General features: G+C 44.6%; 10 protein-coding genes across 13 annotated transcripts; 1 reads left to right on the plus strand and 9 right to left on the minus strand.

Moving 5' to 3' along the window:
• Positions 1-409: 409 nt before the first annotated feature.
• LOC108030695 (uncharacterized) lies at positions 410-1,724 on the minus strand. Its single transcript, XM_017103731.3, has 2 exons — positions 1,588-1,724; positions 410-1,528 (listed from the first exon to the last, which is right to left on the minus strand). Exon 2 carries the CDS (start codon positions 1,055-1,057, stop codon positions 731-733), a length of 327 nt encoding a protein of 108 aa, XP_016959220.1. The 5' UTR covers positions 1,058-1,528; positions 1,588-1,724; the 3' UTR covers positions 410-730.
• LOC108030696 (protein midgut expression 1) lies at positions 1,701-4,463 on the minus strand. Of its 3 annotated transcripts, XM_017103733.3 has the most exons (3): positions 4,314-4,463; positions 3,457-3,605; positions 1,701-1,974 (listed from the first exon to the last, which is right to left on the minus strand). In XM_017103733.3, exons 2-3 carry the CDS (start codon positions 3,507-3,509, stop codon positions 1,776-1,778), a joined length of 252 nt encoding a protein of 83 aa, XP_016959222.1. In that variant the 5' UTR covers positions 3,510-3,605; positions 4,314-4,463; the 3' UTR covers positions 1,701-1,775. The 3 variants fall into 3 exon arrangements, with proteins under 3 accessions (XP_016959222.1, XP_050741945.1, XP_016959221.1); XM_050885988.1 differs by lacking the exons at positions 3,457-3,605; positions 4,314-4,463 and adding an exon at positions 2,534-2,874; XM_017103732.3 differs by lacking the exons at positions 3,457-3,605; positions 4,314-4,463 and adding an exon at positions 2,200-2,357.
• Positions 4,464-4,467: 4 nt separating this feature from the next.
• Positions 4,468-5,553, plus strand: LOC108030694 (uncharacterized). The gene has a single exon (XM_017103730.3). It carries the CDS (start codon positions 4,468-4,470, stop codon positions 5,497-5,499), a length of 1,032 nt encoding a protein of 343 aa, XP_016959219.2. The 3' UTR covers positions 5,500-5,553.
• A 4-nt stretch (positions 5,554-5,557) lies between these two features.
• LOC108030701 (BAG family molecular chaperone regulator 2) lies at positions 5,558-7,967 on the minus strand. Of its 2 annotated transcripts, XM_017103739.3 has the most exons (5): positions 7,684-7,967; positions 6,850-7,328; positions 6,450-6,470; positions 6,251-6,393; positions 5,558-6,039 (listed from the first exon to the last, which is right to left on the minus strand). In XM_017103739.3, the coding sequence occupies exons 2-5, from the start codon at positions 7,104-7,106 to the stop codon at positions 5,663-5,665; spliced, it is 798 nt and encodes a 265-aa protein (XP_016959228.1). In that variant the 5' UTR covers positions 7,107-7,328; positions 7,684-7,967; the 3' UTR covers positions 5,558-5,662. The 2 variants fall into 2 exon arrangements, with proteins under 2 accessions (XP_016959228.1, XP_050741943.1); XM_050885986.1 differs by lacking the exon at positions 6,850-7,328 and having other exon boundaries at positions 7,377-7,967.
• Positions 7,968-8,221: 254 nt separating this feature from the next.
• On the minus strand, positions 8,222-9,104 carry LOC108030533 (probable chitinase 10). The gene is made up of 2 exons (XM_017103426.3): positions 9,089-9,104; positions 8,222-9,033 (listed from the first exon to the last, which is right to left on the minus strand). Exons 1-2 carry the CDS (start codon positions 9,102-9,104, stop codon positions 8,237-8,239), a joined length of 813 nt encoding a protein of 270 aa, XP_016958915.3. The 3' UTR covers positions 8,222-8,236.
• A 934-nt stretch (positions 9,105-10,038) lies between these two features.
• Positions 10,039-10,958, minus strand: LOC108030509 (probable chitinase 10). The gene is made up of 2 exons (XM_017103397.3): positions 10,329-10,958; positions 10,039-10,271 (listed from the first exon to the last, which is right to left on the minus strand). The coding sequence occupies exons 1-2, from the start codon at positions 10,956-10,958 to the stop codon at positions 10,053-10,055; spliced, it is 849 nt and encodes a 282-aa protein (XP_016958886.2). The 3' UTR covers positions 10,039-10,052.
• A 104-nt stretch (positions 10,959-11,062) lies between these two features.
• LOC127010826 (spindle pole body component 97) lies at positions 11,063-11,795 on the minus strand. Its single transcript, XM_050885987.1, has one exon. It carries the CDS (start codon positions 11,667-11,669, stop codon positions 11,109-11,111), a length of 561 nt encoding a protein of 186 aa, XP_050741944.1. The 5' UTR covers positions 11,670-11,795; the 3' UTR covers positions 11,063-11,108.
• LOC108030707 (uncharacterized) lies at positions 11,742-12,434 on the minus strand. Its single transcript, XM_017103747.3, has one exon. It carries the CDS (start codon positions 12,345-12,347, stop codon positions 11,850-11,852), a length of 498 nt encoding a protein of 165 aa, XP_016959236.1. The 5' UTR covers positions 12,348-12,434; the 3' UTR covers positions 11,742-11,849.
• Positions 12,435-12,445: 11 nt separating this feature from the next.
• On the minus strand, positions 12,446-14,172 carry LOC108030706 (probable chitinase 10). Its single transcript, XM_017103746.3, has 2 exons — positions 12,841-14,172; positions 12,446-12,780 (listed from the first exon to the last, which is right to left on the minus strand). The coding sequence occupies exons 1-2, from the start codon at positions 13,402-13,404 to the stop codon at positions 12,502-12,504; spliced, it is 843 nt and encodes a 280-aa protein (XP_016959235.3). The 5' UTR covers positions 13,405-14,172; the 3' UTR covers positions 12,446-12,501.
• Positions 14,173-14,279: 107 nt separating this feature from the next.
• LOC127010913 (uncharacterized) lies at positions 14,280-15,817 on the minus strand. Its single transcript, XM_050886702.1, is given in 5 exon segments — positions 14,280-14,856; positions 14,859-14,933; positions 14,936-15,033; positions 15,165-15,394; positions 15,698-15,817. Coding segments are annotated over 5 exon segments (552 nt in total). The 3' UTR covers positions 14,280-14,827.
• Between the last annotated feature and the right edge of the window lie 2,511 nt (positions 15,818-18,328).

The raw sequence follows: 18,328 nt of genomic DNA on the forward strand, positions 1-18,328 counted from the left end.
ATCTAACCAATTTTTATGTATGTATCTAGAAAATGTAATTTTTCAGCATTTACTTCAATCGCAAAAGGATATTGCCGCTGGGCCTTACCGAAATGCGAACATTTTATGGACTGATAGCTATTTGGTAGTGAATATAAATCTTACTTACACAAATTTCTGTCTATCTTTATTTGAAAAAAAGAGGAAAATGTATCACTTTAATTGACAAAAGAGAAATAAAAATTCTTACACAATTCTGATACATTTATACAAATTATAGGAGTTTAATTTAGATCAAACAACGTGAAAATCGGCAACAACATAGGTAATAATGATTCGTTTTTTTTATTGTAAGAGTAAAAAAACTATTCAATTGTGAGTATTCGAGTTATGGTGTTATAAAAATCACAAATGTATAATAACAAATAATAAAATTGAATAGAGTAACCAAGGATAATTATTGTGGTATTTCCTTTTCTGCGTATGTCGATCCTAAGTGATTGGTTCCTATTTGAAAACAGATCAGTAATCATTTATAGTCCGAGAAGAAACTCGTTTTGCTTTTTCTTGTATATTTTATTAATGGCACAGAATATGAAACAGTAAAATCACAGAACCATAGATCTGCACGGTCTGCCATTCGTAAATAACCATAGCATACTTGGAACAACTTAAAAATAACTCCTAAAATAAAGCATACAACGGGGAAGCACTTGGATTGCAGAACGAAATATGAGGTAGTTAGGTTATATTAAATCCTCAAGGTAAGTCGTCTCTGGGGTTTCTTTTCCGCTCGATCCTTGCGCATGCGGAGGATTTCCTCACCGCGGAGCTCCTTCAGCCTTGCTGGCGATATATTCAGTTTGAGGCTGTTGGATTCAATCTTTGGAGATCGGCGACTTATCACAAAACTGCCGGAGTCGTTCGCAAACAACTTTTGCTGCCGTAGCTTCACACAGCGTTTCGGAGTTTCGGATGCCTCCTCGTTCTCAGGAACCTCGTCCCCGTCCTCTATTGTTACCACTTCCTTGAACATATCCTCGACGGCGGTGAAGTACAGCGTGGAGTCGGAGGTCATTGTGAACCTGATGCTGGCGAGCAACTGAGCCTAAAGTTGATTGAAGCCAGTCAGGGGACGAGTTTGAAATGCATTTCCACGGACCACCAGACCTCGGCCACTTTTCAACCCTCGACGAGGATCTGGCTACCTGATCCTAAACAATGGTATACACAAAACTAGGAAAACAGCTGGAGAGGCGACGAATTTTAGACCGAGGTAATGAGGGGTTTCCCTGCTGGTAAACCCTCCTCTTAGGACCATCCAGGGTATATTTGAACGGCCCTACTCCAATGTTCACTAGTGAATTTTAAGTTCCTGGTGACTAGGCTTTCTAGTTTTAGTTATAACATTTTAAGCAGTTTTCTTTTTCCCAAACATGGCGAATAAATCAATATGCACCAGCAAAACCATACCACTCATTGTTTTTTGCAGGTTTTTAATGCATACAAATGAACGACGTGAGTCATTTGTCACACCGGAAAAAATAAACTGAAAGTATACAGTGAATCACATTAAACGGCACAATCAACTGGCAAATAATACCCAACCTTTTTAAAAACGCAGAAATTGCCCATTGAGTTGAGACCCAAACTATCTATAGATAAGAAAAAATCCCACTGTGGGCATCCGATCCGATTAGATTAAGTAACGCATTGAACAGTTCTGGTTTTCGGTTCGTTTTGTTTTCGTGGAGTTATTATTAATATAGCCTACAGTAAAAATTCACGTCCTCAGATCAGTATTCCTTATTGAAGTAGTCGCGTATGCTGCGCTTCACAATGGGCGCCATCTTAGCGACCTGATTCTTCACTTCCTCCGTATCCTTATCCTTGTGATAGAAGACCGTGAAGTAGACAATCAAGCCGATAACCACGACCATGAGGAGCGCGGAAAACACGATGCTCAAAAGCATCTTGCAGGCGCAGGAACAGCAACTGTAGGGGTAAAAAGATCGGATTAGAAAAGTTGCAAAGTGCTCAAAGAAGTGTCCTAGTCCTAGCTGGCCTAATTCATGATCATCTTGTCAAATGAGATCGTTTAGAAGCGAGTATCAGACAGAGAGTTCCAAAACGCCATATCACAGAAGTTCTTCCGGTCAATACATGGGGTGTATATCCGTATCTCTGCTGATCAATGAGTCAGGAACCGATGGAACTTACCAGCAAACCACTTTGCCGGGACATTTGAGGCATTCACAGAGAGCGTTGCACATGGTGATTAGAGTCGTGGGCTAGCGAATAATAAGTGGGTAAGGTTTTCTGACGGTTCTCGGTGCGTTGTTGACCAACACAAAATATAAACTGAGGGGAGTAACAGCTATCGACCGCGTTTTAGGTCGCCAGGTATTGAAAGCTTCAATCATATCGGGCGATAAAAACAATAAACTGATAACGAGTCGGCTATAATTAACACGACGCCGAGGCAAAAGTGTGGGAGAGACATTGGAAAACAGAGCTTACACCCTTTCCCCATGAGCGAGGTATCATTACCCACCCACTATCCATGGGATCTGGTAATCTGCCCGTCCCGACGTCTCAGGACGAAGTAAAGGATAACGATTATTTTTACAGCCATTACCAATGCACAAAAAAGTAAAGCATTACGCAGACGCAGGCACATGTTTTCGAGCAATTTTGAAATCGAGTTTTGATACACGCTATGTTTGGTAATATCTATCATATATATGAAATACTACAAAAATGATCATTGTCAGCGCGACGATAAGCACAACCATTACAATTAACCGTCGATTCCAGCACATAATGGTTTACATTCGATTTTAATTTTGTCTCAAAAACTAAGAATTTGATTAGGGTGGCAAAGGTAGATGAATCATAATATACTGGAGTAAGGGCACAGACAGTCCGTGACAAAGACAAACGATTTCGGCCGGGAACTGATATGGGGCATACGCGCCAGATTGATTAAAGAAAGACAAACATCAACATTGTATGTAGCAATAAGGGGTTTTTCCCACCCTCCGGCTTTCTATTTCTGAACTACTACTGAGCGGGAAGTAATATAATTGTTATCATTGAAAACCATGGCGGAAATCATTTGGATTGCTCCTCAATTCGAAAACTAAAGAAATGCTTCGAGGATTTGGTAATCTCACCGAAAAGACCTATTAGCTGATACGGGAAAGCTGTCATTTAAGCTGCGAATTCCTAGAAGAGCGATTAAAATACTTGGAACCTAACGAGTTGGGGGAATTTTAGGAAACCTTATCTATAGAATTGAACCATCATACCTGCCAGAGTTCTAGTTCTCTATAGGAGAAACTACAAAGTTAAAATAACAATTCTATAATTTAAATGTGTATATTGAACTATTTATCTATTTATAATTAAACTGCCCAGTCTTTATGAATTATCCCCTAAATAGTGTACTCTAATCATGTGGGATGGGTAACTTACCAGCAAATGACTTTGCCAGGACATTTCAGGCATTCACAAAGAGCGTTACACATGATGATCGCAGTCGTGGGTTAAGAGTCTCCGGATTTTGACGTGTTCCTGCCCAGCTCAAATGGCTAACTGACGCATGCAGTGTCATTTTCCACATTCTGGAGCGAAAATACAGAGCTTTCATCATATTGATGGAGAAAGAGAGGAACTGATAAAGATTCGGTCATAATTAGCACAATCAGAAGATAAGTATTAGAAAATAAAGCTTATAGGTATGGTGTTTCTCTTTGGGGGAGGATTCGTTGGGCAAAGTTGTACTCGATATAAAATAAAACACAAACTAGATGGCAAAGTATTATTATAAATGAAAAAGTATAAAAGAAGTTTCCCACCTGCCAGTTCTTAGGCAGGAACAAATTAAACTGTCACAACTGATTAAACCATTGCACTTAAAATCGAAAGCTAATCAAAGCCTGAACTGAAATTCGTAGGGGGTTTACACTAGCTGGTTGGCATTACCCAGATTACTAATCAATGAGCAATCGCTATACGTATTGTCAAGTAAACTGCAGATACGATACGAATTTATTATGGTTTTTGGTGAGGAAATAAGATCATAGAAACCTATAAAAATGCTTCTAATATAAGGCAGGTTCAGTTAAAAATATCTCTATCGATTTTATTAAGGTGTAACACATGTTAAAAATAATTAAAAGCATTTTAAAGGAACAGAAATTTAACAGGTATAACAATGGTTAATTTAAAATTTTCTGGAAAAAATGAGTCTCTGAACATTCTCTGATTGAATTGGGCATTAATAGTAAGCTTTTTTGCTCGGGGCCATAGGTAAATAGAGGCAAACTCACAATGTTGATCCCCATTAATGCAGGTCGCCGATATTCTGGTTTTTCACGACACCCGATACCAACTGCTGATGTAGACAATTTGATGGAGTTCTTTGAGCACCGACAACGTAAGCAGACCTCCAGCTCTAAGCTCAGTGCGATTTCGCGTTCAAAGATGGTCGTACAAGAAGGGCTCGTCTGCTTGGGGTTCCTCTTAGCCGGCTTGGCTCTGGCCACTGAAGCCTGGCGGTTGTCCCAGTCCGGCTTAAACGAATCCAGCTACCTCGTCCGTCACTTGTCGATGCATTTCTCGCGGGTGTTCCTCAGCGTTAACGTTGAAAGTGAGGAAGCCCCCACTCTGATCGAGGCTCAATGGCCGGTTTCCTACTTCCCCATGCCCACTGTGGTGTTTCCCCACGCCGATGTTCACGCCAAGGGAGACCACGACGATTGCACATTGCTGCAGCAGGCCCACTGGTCCCAGGTGGACGCACTGAGTCGACTGTGGGTCATGGACATTGGATTCCCGGGCGGAAAGTGCTCCCCGCGACTGTTCGTCTTCGATCTGCTGCGTAACAATGCGGAGCTACTGAGAATCGATTGTGGTCGACATATCGGGGCCAACGACACCAAATCCCTAGTGGTGCAGATGGGACCCAAGGGTCCGGGTTGCGGGCAAGAACGCCACATTTACTTCATCCTGGGCAAGGTGTCCGAAATTATCGCCTACGACATCCTGGAGCAGACTTGGACCGTTAGAACACTGGAGAGTGCCAAGTACGAGAACATGAACCAGTCGTTCCCCATCAGGCCAGTGGACTTCGCATTTGGTATCCAAGGCGAACTCATCCTCTCCGATATGGATGGTGACCTGTACAGCACCGTGGATAGACTGGAAGTAGAAGGAAAGAAAGAGTTAGCCACCAATTCAGTTGGCAGCAGCATTAAACTCACCCATCTGGGAAGCCTCTTGGGCAGCAGTCGCAGCATGATCATCGATAATTTCGGAACCTTGTATTACGTAATCCCCAAGTTCGGGGCAGTAGTGCGATGTGCTAAGCTGGCCAACATCACAGCAGAGGGAAATGAAATCATTTACCTCACATCGAAGAACATACAGCAGATATTCTTTACCTCCAATGATGCTCTATGGGTGCTAAGTGATCGGGTCTTGAATGCCAAGGACATGTGCTTCCCTAGCTTATGAATAATAAAAATAAAAAATATTTTAGTAAACTTAGAGATAATTCCGAAAACCGCAGGCCTTGTGTATATGTTTTGTTTATTATTCGTTTCTTCTGGCATGGTGATGTAACTCGTTTGGTTTGATAATAATGCTATGAATGGTTAATAGACCAAAAACAATTAAATTAATGGCTAACAGTTTGCTTATTCAGATAACCCATTAGGGCCTGAAGCCGCTTCTTGATGTTCTTCTGATCGTCTAGAGTGCAGCCGAGCAGAACGCTCTCGAACTTCTTATCGATGGGGCCCACATCGGCCTCGGGCAGGGTGCCCATGTGTCCGGACGGATCCATCGAGCTGCTGCAGCAGGCGTTCAAGTACAACTGGCAACGCTGGCGCGCGATCACGGGATCACCCATTTTGATCATGGTGTCGATCAATGCATTGATCTGGCTGAGGGAATCCTCCTGCGAGTTGTCGCGCACAGTGCGCACGTTCAGCTCCACGGTACCCAAACGAGAGCTTACTCGCTGTATGTACAGCATGATCTCCTCTCGTTCAGCTGAAAAGATCAGTATACGGTGAGTTTATGTTTAACTGAGAGGTAAGTTGAGGTAGGTAACAGGCCAAATTTAACTCATTCGCGGGGTAGGGAAACTGATATAAATTTAATTATGTAGCCCTTTGTATTAAAAGTAATACAAAAAGGGCTCAACAATATTAATAGAGACAGTTTGAGCTATACGGGTTTACTAACAATATGCTCTTCTCACCCTCGCTCATGTTCTGCATCATTTCGTTGCTCTTGATTAGATCCATGGACATCAACAAGTAGTCTTTCTTCTCCTGCAGGTTGAGTGCATCCTTGCGCAGCTTCTCCACACGGGCATCCAGCTGATCCAGTATATTGACGAACCTGCAAGTCACCAGTAGATTAGTCATGCCTGTTTGGGTACTTGACTCAAGATTTACCTCTCGCTGGCGTTATATGGTCTGTCACATGTTGGTTAAGTGTGGTTGCGGTTCAGTGGTTAGGTCATGAAAAGAGACAAGCAGCGTTAGACGGTTAGATCGCTCTGCCACGGATCGACTGACCACTTATAGAGCTATGAAATTATAACCACAATAGGTCTACAAAAGAGGCGCTCGCACACAAAGCTCTTTTCGGAGTTGTGTGGGCGTTCGCAGCAGATACTTTAAGCTATCACCATTATTGTTATGGAACAAAAGAATCGAATGAAGCTGCTAGCTGGTAGTGTGAAGAAATAATAGATAAGAAACGTATAAGTTTGTTTCGCTACGAGGTTGTGTGAATATTTCGGTTTGCTTTTGTATCGTGTCTGATTGGTTTTAGTTAGGATGGAATAACAACCTGTCCAGGGCTCTACTGTCGTCGACGAGTCCATATGAGCTGTTCCCGCTATTGCCACCTCCTCCGGACGCGGCCGCGGACGACGAGGCCCTCAGATCTTGCAAGTAATCGAAATTCATGGATGACTCCGAGTGGTACGCGCTGGGCGAGATCTGCTGCAGATGCGGAAACAGCTGGTGGTGGGGATGAAGATGGTGACTCTGGTTTTGGAGATGATTGTCGCTGGTTTGCTGCGCTGTGGGCGCATCAACTTCCATATCCTGCGGCTGATCCAGATTTGATTTCAACCTGCCGCCCTCCGAAAATCCGGTCAAGTGTTTATAACCCAAGATGGTTTCGCTGCTTACTGTTTCTTTTTACTTTTGTCGCTCTTAGCCGCTTTGGTGGCTACTTTTTTGGAATGTCTTAAGCTTTAACGAGTGGGTGTCGAAGTGTTTGATGCTGTCGCTTATTTAGCTTAATTTTATCTGTTTCTGAAGCTGCAACAAGAGAGAGAGAGGGAGCGTGAATGCGGAGAATTCAATTACCTATCTGACTGAAAAGACGTCTCCGACCAGGAGACCTCGAAGCCATCACTGGACTCCGGAGTCTCGGCGTCTATGTCCTCTGGATATCGGGGTATTATCTCCGGCACCTTGCCGATCGGGGGCGTTGGTGCTGGCGGGGGCGTGTCCGTCTCGCAGCGACGTCGTTTCCGAAAAATACCGCGCAAATTCTCAAACATTTTCGGGTGAACCACAATTTCTCTAGAAGATTCCGCTCAGTTCTCGGGAGTTCGGTCGCCAACTGTCCTCTTAGAGAAACTCTGGTTTGTTTTGGATTTGCATAGATTACCTGCCGCCGGGGTCTTGAAATGAGCCTTTTGCACGTTACAAATATATATTGTTGATTTTCCGAGTATGGGAGTTCGAGTTCGGTGACGGCAAATTCGTGTTCAGTGAGGTTTTTCCTAGGCTCCGTTTGTTCATCTCCTCAGTTTCATTTTCGGGCAGCTCCGTTGTTTACTTCTGGGGCCAATCAAGCATTTCTCCTTGCTTATATTTAGATAAGTATAAAAATGATTAATTTAACATTATATAGTGGGATTCGTAGGACCGTTACTGGGTAGCCGAAAAATAACAGTGGCACTATCGATAGGCGGTATCGATAGCGCGTGTCCAAGGCCAGTGTGTACACATGAGATGTGGGTTTCTCTTGTTATCGGCGCCTAATTTAAAAAGTGTGCTCCTATATTAAAAATTTTCCAATCAATGATGTTTCTAGTAAAAAGCAGTGGTTTTCTTTTTACAAAATGGAGATTTGGAAAGAAAAGCAAAAACTAAAATTAAAATTAAAAAAAAAACAAAGCTAAAGAAATTTTCAGAAGTCATAGTTATATTAATAGCTTCTACTTTATTTGTGGCGTCAAATTCAAGTCGCGCACACAAAGAGCCGTGCGCGACCACTTGCAACTTTTGGTGGCAATGTCAAAGAAATAATAGAAAGGGCACTGCTGCAGGCTGGCATGGCCCTTTACGCAATAGATGAAGAACTCGCAGCGCTTCATGTGGGGATACAGATGCTGTCCGTAGGCCGGGCAGTGAATGAGATCACTCGAAATGGATCCTCCCGAATTGGAGTTCCCATTCGCTGGCGATTCCTCCTGCCCAGCTAGAGTGCACTGGGCCCTCTCCGGAACATCGCACTTGCCCGTCATCGCGTTCCAGTGCAACTGCGAGCTGCACTCCTGCAGTAAGGCCTGCCCATAGTAGCAGATGTAGTATTTACCGCAGCTGCTGGAACTTCCGACATAAACAATTCTTTCGCTGGACTGCTGCTCCATTGCGGCAGCACAATATGTGGCTGCATCCGTGACCATGCTGTTAGGATCATCTTCGCCACCTTCAAAGGGAGGTGCTTCCATGGCGTCCGTGGCATTTCTGCACTTCACATTTGCCGCCGCATCGCAAAGTTTGCTCTCGGCGTTGAAGAGCATGGTGGGTGGGCACGAGGCCAGGACAGCATCGCCGTTCTCCACGCAGAGGTAAAACATGTGACAATCCTCCGCGTGCTCCACAAACTCCCCAACCAAGTGGTTGGTGCAAAAGCTTCCGCTCTGCCGAATGGTCACCGAATTCGTGGGCTTCCACGGCTTCCAACTTGTCTGCGCCGAGGCAAGCAAGCAGGTCATCATCATATAAATCGCTAAAAATAAAGATTCTTAAATACTTTTTCAGTGTTCCGAGTCCATTGTACTAACCCGTATTAAGCATCATCTTTAACTCGTAAGTCAGACTCCAGTGAGGCGCAGTTTTATTCTAATTTCGTAATTCCCGGGGAACTTGGCATATATGCCACACAAACGGCGCCAAGATACAGCCGTATACCAACCTCAGTATCAGAAAATTACCATTTTCAATTGCTTGTAAAAGGAGCTGATAACGCTGCCGGAGCAACCACACTTAAGTATTCTTATTTTTCTTTGCCAAAAACTGAAGTTCCTCTGGCAATGATATGATATCGCAATTGGCACTAAGATACATCTTTAATGCTCCCTGGATTTTTAATTTCAAAGCCCGGCGAAACGGGAGCCCCGATTATCTCCGACAGTTCCGGGGAAATTGGTGAGCTGATATCACGACAAATGTTGTCCTTGTAAGGAAAATGGTATCGTATCGGTCAATGAGGAACAATAACCATCGAACCAGAAGGTTGCCCTATTTCTGTCAATAACTTTGCAATGTTTGACTCAAGGTTCACATTTCGCAAAGATATGAAAGAGAAGCCAGTGGAAAGTTCTGATAAATTGAGGAGCCATTCAAGGTTAAATGTTTTTAAGATAGGTACTATGAAGATATCCAATACTTTTACAATATTTGACGTAACGCACCCAAATAAAGTTGTTGTTTTGGAGTTTCATTTTTGGTCATTAAATAGCTGTGCATAGAGACTGATAAGATTTATCTTTATTTATAAGACACTTTTACAATGTTCATCTCCTAATTAAAAAAAGTTTAAAGTTTTTTGCTTTTAAATATATTAATGGTCACTGACATTTGTTAAGGTGTTAAACACCTTGAAAAAAGGGGTCCACATTTTATAAATTCATGTATTAAATGTTTATGTGTCAGAAGGCCATTAGTTTTTCCAATTAATATTCAACCCATCTAATGTTAAGCTTCCAGAAGTAACTCTTATGAAAAGTAGTTTAGCAATATCGCTCTTTATTTCAATTTCATCTGCATTTGAATTTTGTTATAGCACTTGGCCTGACCTAGTGCAACGCAAGATCGCTTCTCGTAATCCCATCCGTAGAAGAAGGGGCACTGCTGCACCATCAGGTAGCCAGATCGGCATTGGTAGAAGTAATTGCAGTTGTCGGAATGCGGATAAACATCTATTACATGGCGTTTGCACTGCTCTCGGGGATTGAAAGCCATTGTCTGAAAGGAATTTACCAGTTAGTTATGAGGCGTATCGATGGTCAGTACCCGACCCACCAAACATCTGACGTTCTCCGGATGATCGCACTTGCCCGTGCGGGAATTGAAATGCAAGCTGGCGGCACAGCTCATGGCAAGAGCCTGGCCCCGATAGCAAATGAAGTAGTCTGAGCAGGAGTTCTGATTTGGCAGCAGTGCGATGCGGCTTTGATTGTCCAGTTGGGGGCACACGTTGGTCACAACCACCTCAATGCCGGGAGCCACGGCCGTGGAATCGGTACTCGAGCTCCCATTCTGACTGACTGATGGGCGCAGGGTGACAATCACCGACGGCTTCGACGTGGTGTTCACATCTGCTGAAATCGTAGTGGGCTCCTCCACCTCAGAAGCGCCCGAGCTAATCTCCGCTGAGCCATCGGCTTCACCTTCCGCCTGCACCGCCAATCCCGTTCGACAATCAATGTCGCCCATGGGCTCGCACATTTCCATATCGGCACTGAAGTATTCGCCCTCCTCGCACTCGCCATCGTATGACTCATCGCCGTTGCAGAAAATATAGTGTGCGCAACTCTTTGGTGAGGTAACAAACGTCAAGCTATTGCCCTGGTTACACTCATCGAAGACGTCGGCCAGGCAAGGGCCCAGGAGGAGCAGCGATACCCAGACGGATCCCAAGACTCGGAACATCTTCTCTGCCTGATCTCGGAAAGTAAACTGATCAAGTGCGTATGCAGACCTTCGTACTGTTCCTGCGATCCGGACCCCAAAGCGCTTATCAGAAACTAATTTGCCTAAGAACACGGTTTGATAGCTTTATTGCACACTCCGCGACCAATCTTACAGGTGGAAGCCCGATGAGCGATATGGCTTGCTGGAAATACACTGTCCCTGCGAAGCCTCGAAGTGGAAGTTCTGGGGGCACTGCTGGAGCAGAAGGTAGCCGGAAATACACTGATAGTAGTAATTGCTGTTCGCCGGGTAGGGGTAGACCCCGTTCCTGCCACTCGTCTTGCAGATCACGCGGATGTCGTCCGAGCTGGGCACCGGGGTGGTAGTAGTGGGTGGGTCCGTCGCTGTGGAGGTTGTTGTGGAGGTAGTGTTTACCGGGGTAGAGGGTTCTTCGGAAGGGGGCTTCGCAGTGGTCGTTACTATGGGCTTAATGGTGGTAACTGGTGCTGGAGCCTCCGTAGGGAGCTCTTCTTGGTAACACTGCACTGGCTCTCGGCAGTCCCCGTTGCAGTAGTAGGAGTCGTCGCCATCGCAGTGGACGAACTCGCTGCACTCCTGATTCTCGTTCGTCACCTTGTTAATAATCACGCCCTTGCACTCCTCAAGAAAAACCGCCCGCACCTGGTGGCCAGGCAGCAGGCAGGCCAGGAATATCAACAATTGCCACATTTAATAGGCTTATACTGCCTCATCGCCCAGATCAGAGCCTTCTTTATAGGTGGAAATACGCTTCGGTTTGCTTGTTCTCAGATAAGACTCCAAATTCATTTTATTTCCTAGCTATAACGACTTTATTTGACATGACAAGAGGCCTAATTAAAAGTGGTGTGTGATTTTTTCGGCTTTCCTCTACTTCAGCGCACAGTCGTCGGAGTTTCTTATGCGACCCCCGCAAGCTCCAGTTTGCGAATCGAAGGCATATCCAATGGGACACTGCTCCACGAGGAGAAAGCCATCCACGCAGTAGTAGAAGTAGTTGCAGTTCTGCGGATAGCTAAACCTCTTGGTCACACCCTGACGACACTGGCGTCGGATTTCGGAGGGTGAGGCGGTTGGCGAAGGTGTAGTGGTGACAAGCGGAGTAGTTAGGATGGGTGAAGCAGTCGAGTTATCCACAGGGTCCAAGGCGCCGCAGGTGAAGTTGGCGTTGCAGGTCCTGTTGTCCGAGCAGAACGTCGAGTCCTGCGCGGAACAATTGATGAAGGGGTAGCTGCAGTTCGTTCGGGTGTTGTTGATAAGCCCATTCTGACCAGTGCACTCGGGAATGTTCAGGCCGTTAATTCCCCAGACGACGAGCACGATGCCGTAAGCGACCAATAGGAATTCAGAGCGCAGAGATTGCTGCATTCTCGATCTTTGTGGAGTTCGAGCGGTGTGCTAAGCTTTTTATAGCTCAGCCGGCGGCAATCAAAATCAAGGTCTTTCCTAATAAGTTATATTTAATTAAACGCCTCATGTAGCCACAATCTTGTAACTTGTCAATAAATAGAGCCCTTATCAGCTAGGGGTAGACAACTCCACCCAGATACAAAGAGTTGTTTCGGGTTTTTCCTCGGAGAGCGGGGGAGTTTCCGGCCTGCAAACGGCGGGAGTTTCCGTAGCATTTCGCCACACTTATCTGCACACAGCTCCTGCGCTCGATATCCCAGCCGTAGTAGAAGGGGCACTGTTGCAGGGTGAGGAACCCCTTGATGCAGTAGTAGAAGTAGTTGCAGTTGTCCGGATGCGGGAAGAACTCGGTCATGTGGGGCAGGCACTTGTGCGATCGCGGATCTTCCAGCTGCAAAATGACTTAGTGCTAAGCATACACAGACTGATACAAATCCAAAGGCGTACCCACCGCACACTGAACGTTCTCCGGATAGTCGCACTGCCCGGAAATCGAGTTGAAGTACAGCTGATTGGTGCAGTGCATCTCCATGGCATGGCCGTGGTAGCACAGGTAGTAATTGGTGCACGACTCGTTGCTGGCCATTAAGATAACCTGGCTGGGGTCGTCGCTGATCGGACAGCTGGGCTTCACCACGGGGGCTATGTCGAGGATGTCCACTTCGGTGGGTGGGGCTGTCGGTGGCTCGGTCGGCTGCGGGGTGGCGGGCACTATCTCCTCCTCCTCCTCTGCTTCCGGTTCGGGTTCGGGATCCGCGGGTTCGTCGACTTCGTCCAGGAAGCACTGGACGTTGGCCGCCACGTCGCATTCCCCCGTCGCCGCGTCGAAGTACTCGCCTTCACCGCACTCGCCCTTCAGGGAATCCTCGCCCTGGCAGTACACATAGGACTGACAGCTTTCCCAGCTCTGGACGAACGTCTCGTCTTCGGCCCCTTCACATTCCTCAAAGTGATCTGCATTTATTTGGCAGCTCCAGAGCAGCCCCAGGCACAGGTACACCAGGTATTTGGACATTTTATTGGCCTCGTCTTGGGTCTTCTACTGAAAGAACTCGTCGGTTTGCCCATCATATTTATGGACCCCTTTCGATTTACTTTGCCCGGGAAATAACCGCCGACATGCATTTCTTTTTAGTCTAATTGAATATCACTTTATCGAGAAGGCCTTCGAGATAGCTCTGGACGAGGTTCATTGAATTACAAAATATTCCGCCCCGTGAATCACCCAGCACCCAGCATTCCTAGATGGTTTTCAACCATTCATCTCCCATTATGTCATCAGCGACTTGCAGAATCGGCATTACAGCGGTCGATGGTTCCACTTATTTCGCTGAATATGTTTACACAAGCCGAAAAACTTAAAAATTAATATTCAGTATGCTCGCACACTCGCACATACCTCTGAATGTCTGTATGTATGGGCACTGGCCAACGGACAAAAAGCGTCAAAAGCGTGAAAAAGACAACGCAACAGAAATCATTGACCTCAACAAACGCCGCATTGGCCGTATTTTGTTTATGGATAGCCAAAAACCAAGACGTCAAGCAGAAAAGTACTCGGGATTAGCCGACGCGACTGGGAGCTACTCTGTCGCACAAAGTTTTATTGGCGTTCATTTGAAATTCAGAGCCTTGGCCTTATCAGCCAAAGTGGAGATACGAAATTATCACCGCGCACGCTCCAATTCGCATTAAGTATCTCAAGTTTCAGCGGTTTAACAATCTTAGGATCAACGTTTTCACATCAACATAAATATTTACATTCCATTTCAAAAACTTCCCTAAGCTGAATCTGTGAACAATATAATTAATAATTAAAATACGAAAACCATAATTTATATTTCTACTTTATAAAATGTATGTGTTATTTCATAAAAATTAAAAGATATATTTTCTGTATTTCAAAATCTCTAAACAACTATAGTTTTATTTCTTTCTTATTTCCTGATGCTATGAGGACTTCCTTACAAATTCATAAAAATGTTTAGGTCCCATCATACTTCAAGTTTTACATAATTTTGTTATTTTAGATTAATCGATTTGATAATTTATTATGGAATTTGAGTTTTTTTGAAGGTAATAAAATGACCCTCATTTCTCCACAATATGGTTTTCGTTCAGTAAAATGTAAATATAGTAGCACTGTGATGTTTTAATATATGTCAATTATGTAGTTTCGATCGCTGTAATATTTGATTTTCTTGATAAAATATCATCATATCTACCATAATTGATATATACAATTTTTTATTACCTGATTTTTATTTATTCTGTCTGGTATATGGGACAATCTAGATTACGGGAAATCCATTACTTAATATTTGGTTGGGCACAATATTACTAATAGTGGCAGCTCAATTTCTTATTTAGTGGATGAAGAGTAGCCAATCTTCGAACTCTCGTTTCTGCCCGCCCCTCCGCCTTTGTTGTGATATAAATCACACGAACCTGTGATTGGCCCGAGGTGTATTTCTCTGGAAGGGAGTACGTCCATTATGTGCACCGTCACGGCGGACGGACACCATTGAGTGGATCGATCGGACGCAGAATTTGCACAAAATCTAATTTATTGTCAAGCGTTTCCAGAACGATAAGACATAAGGAGCGCTGCTGCTCTATGCTGGCCAACTGTGTCGTCGCGCACCTGTAGGGGAGAAACTAAAAATATAAATAAAATCAACAGGGGCGGCCAGGTAGTGGCTGGAGCCTATGGAGCTGTTTAAACAAGTGCAAACGTAACCAATCTTTTGTTGTTGCCGGTGCATGTGTTTGTACCTTATTATAGCCCATTTCTTATGGGCGATATTTGCTTTAAATGCAATGACAGATGGACAGAACGGATGACGGGAAACATCGATCGAGCTGGAACAAAAGACGCGCAATGCGCTGACGATGTGTGGATTCAGTTGTAAAGACAACGACGGCAAAATGTCTGCTGCGTTGCGTGTGTTTACACGACGGAATATACACCCCAATATGCACCCCGTCCCGATCGACGGTTGTGTATTTAATTTACAATCCACATGTACATTTATTTACACTCGTGTGTTAATGCCATTCGCCACCGTCTAGAAGATGCCTTTCATGGGCCTAGCAAGTGGCTGGAAACACGGCGATGACGATGACACGATCGTTCCCAAAGTGTCCTGAGGCAGAGCGGGAGCGGAACAACAATGAGATCATTTATTATTTTTGGACAAAAGTAAATGCGTATCGCATCTCCGAAGGCAGGTACGACGTACTATGCCAACTCTGCTTTTGACAGAGTGATAATGATGAAACTAGGTCAGAACGTACTGCCGGCTTACTTGGCCGTCGCTTTCAGCCAGCATAGTGCCGCGTTGGTACAGCGGGAACTGGAGGCTGACTGGGCGAGGAATGTCCAAGGCAACTAACAACTGCCGAAAGAGATCAATGTCCTGCCACATACCTTGTTTTGTACTCGTCGTTTGCTCGGATAGCCAAGCACGAGCACATATTTTTAGATGCCTCGGCATATGTTTTTATGCATTTTCTTAGTACTTTTCCGAGGAACACACAAAAGCCTCAGGCACAGCTGCTTTTTCATGTGTCGCTAATAATAGCATATCATTAAACAAGAGAATTTCGTTTAATGTGCAGAGCAAATAAAACTTATCAGCCTGAACGCGAAACAAAATTCAAGCTTTAAGTGCGATGGATTTGGCATGGAAATGTCCGGCAGTAATGTCTTTTCCAGTATTGGGGCTCGAAAGGGAAGGCACACAAGTTAATTTATGCTGAAAATAATTAGCGATAAGAAAATGAGACCCGCTGGGAGGGAAAGCAGACCCTAGCAGCAGATAAGAAGTGACTCATGTTACCAACACGATAAGCCGTCCTTTGTGTCCTGCCGGGGAAATCCTTATCTGCAGAAACCCCTCGAAACACCCTCGGAAGCACATATCATTAACAAAAAATTAACTTTCCATTACCCAGATATCAAAACTCCTTTATGACTTTTGAGTTCCGAAATCAAGGTAACGAATATTTATAGTGTTTGTGTTCGTCGTGGGCGAACGCGAGTGATAACAGGGATCCGCAATAACAAAAGTTCATTCATGGGGGAAGTTATTAAATTATCAGCCCAAAGCCATGACAGCGGAGGAATCTAATCAGAGCCTCTGCCACAGCGCTAAATTATATTCCGAAAGAAATCTCGAGTGCAGATTAAAATATTACCGCAGATAAACAGGAAGGGAAGAGCTGACGGGAGTGCTCAGACCAACTAGCACCTACATCTTTCTGCAACGTCCGTCTCCCATCTCCCAACGTCAACTGAATGTATCTCTTTTTTTCCAGCGAACACTCGCCCAACTCACACCCAGATATCCAAAGCCTTTCTGATGTGAATCACAAATCAAATAAATATATAATATTAAAAGAGAAAAAGAAAACACACGAACAGCGGCGTCAGTGGCGAAAAATATTTGTGCCAGCCGCAAGATACAATACATCTCTTCTGTATATACTATATAACTGTAAAAACCACTTGAGGCGACGCCGGCAGAGCGCAGTGCGATCGGCAGAGCGGAGTCGGGCCAAGAGAGGCAAAGAGAGGCGCAGCCCCGCAGAGCCCGCGCTAAGAGAGTCGGATCGCGAGCACCGCCTCTCTGCCTCGCGAATTAGGGGCGGCGTTGGGGTACGAAAATTGGGAATGGCCCGCTCGACTCGGCTTTGCCCGCCAGAGACGCGGACTGCGGCGGCGAGCTATGCGGGTTCAAATGCGGCCAGCATGACGAATTATTACACACAGTCTCGCGACTGGCAAATGAAATTTATGTGCACCGAGAGAAAGGGGGGTTGCCTTCGCAAAAGTATCTTATAGGTGGACTGACCAAAAAGTATCAGGAAACTTCACGATCAATTAGATGCCACTTTGACATTTGCAAGAGAGGCGCAGCCCCGTATATTTGCATACTAGGTCTGTTAAAAAAGGACCGGTTTCAGAACCCCACTTTCATTTAAGCGAACTATGATAAACTTTTTTTTGTAAATATTATATGTAAAAATTTAAGTCATGTCGCATTATCATCTGCCTCTGCCTACAAAAGCCTGAGTTCAAATACCGCCCCCTGAAAGTAATGTTTTGACTGATAATGTCAAGTCGAAAGGCACAAACTAACAGCCTGAAAAATTGTACAGCTTTGAATAAAATGATTTTCGAGTTCAACTCCCATGCTGAATTAAATGTAAATTAGACACCTCCATTACTATTGCTTAGAGTTAATTGTGATATTTGAAAAATATTGATGTAAAATTGAGAAATGCCTATTTTAGGAATTAAAATAAGGTGCGAAATGGATGCCAATTTTTTCTTTCCGTGCACGACACAAAACACTCATACACTTAGTCGATTCATGGGGCTGTTTATACACTCGCAATGCACATTGATGATGTTGTTGATGGGATTGTGATTCAAGTGAGTGCGAGTATACACATAAAATATTGAACCAAGATGGGAAAGGCTACCCTTGCAAATTTGCCATAAACCGCTTAAATTGACACCGAGAGCCGAATGATGTGGGGCCATGGAATCGATCAAGTTTGACAAGATCATCTTAACCTTCTTCCAATTAGAAAGTGTAACGAAATGTCCGGGGATGCGAGCAAGTGATCTTCTCAACCAGGCGAAGCGGACAATTTCTGTGCCATAATTCAATAATTCGGAGAAATTCTCTGCGACCTGCCTGGAGAAATCGATGTACCCTGCCCCGCAGAGGAAGGGCACCCCATCTAATCCCTCTCAGTGGCGTCTTGCTGGCCCAGCAGCTATCGGAGCTCATTGATCTGGGAGGCTCAGTCCCGGGAGCTTGGCTGCGGGGATTTTCAATGCGATAATCAAGCGAACGGGCGAACTATGTAAGCCATATTGGGGATTTTAAAATTGTTAAATGAATACAAAAAATCACGGCAACAAA

Source organism: Drosophila biarmipes, chromosome 3L (assembly GCF_025231255.1).
Source record: "Drosophila biarmipes strain raj3 chromosome 3L, RU_DBia_V1.1, whole genome shotgun sequence".
Classification (NCBI taxonomy): domain Eukaryota; kingdom Metazoa; phylum Arthropoda; class Insecta; order Diptera; family Drosophilidae; genus Drosophila; species Drosophila biarmipes.

Coding starts and splice junctions, on each gene's coding strand:
- LOC108030509 (XM_017103397.3), bottom strand. CDS start 10,958: ATGTTCCGAGTCTTGGGATCCGTCTGGGTATCGCTGCTCCTCCTGGGC. Junction 10,272..10,328: donor CGGAGAACGTCAGATGTTTG/GTGGGTCGGGTA, acceptor AATTCCTTTCAG/ACAATGGCTTTCAATCCCCG.
- LOC127010826 (XM_050885987.1), bottom strand. CDS start 11,669: ATGTGGCAATTGTTGATATTCCTGGCCTGCCTGCTGCCTGGCCACCAG.
- LOC108030706 (XM_017103746.3), bottom strand. CDS start 13,404: ATGTCCAAATACCTGGTGTACCTGTGCCTGGGGCTGCTCTGGAGCTGC. Junction 12,781..12,840: donor CGGAGAACGTTCAGTGTGCG/GTGGGTACGCCT, acceptor GTCATTTTGCAG/CTGGAAGATCCGCGATCGCA.
- LOC108030695 (XM_017103731.3), bottom strand. CDS start 1,057: ATGACCTCCGACTCCACGCTGTACTTCACCGCCGTCGAGGATATGTTC.
- LOC108030696 (XM_017103733.3), bottom strand. CDS start 3,509: ATGTGTAACGCTCTTTGTGAATGCCTGAAATGTCCTGGCAAAGTCATT. Junction 1,975..3,456: donor CCTGGCAAAGTCATTTGCTG/GTAAGTTACCCA, acceptor TTACCCCTACAG/TTGCTGTTCCTGCGCCTGCA.
- LOC108030707 (XM_017103747.3), bottom strand. CDS start 12,347: ATGCAGCAATCTCTGCGCTCTGAATTCCTATTGGTCGCTTACGGCATC.
- LOC108030701 (XM_017103739.3), bottom strand. CDS start 7,106: ATGGAAGTTGATGCGCCCACAGCGCAGCAAACCAGCGACAATCATCTC. Junction 6,394..6,449: donor CCATATAACGCCAGCGAGAG/GTAAATCTTGAG, acceptor GGTGACTTGCAG/GTTCGTCAATATACTGGATC. Junction 6,040..6,250: donor GATGCAGAACATGAGCGAGG/GTGAGAAGAGCA, acceptor TGATCTTTTCAG/CTGAACGAGAGGAGATCATG.
- LOC108030694 (XM_017103730.3), top strand. CDS start 4,468: ATGGTCGTACAAGAAGGGCTCGTCTGCTTGGGGTTCCTCTTAGCCGGC.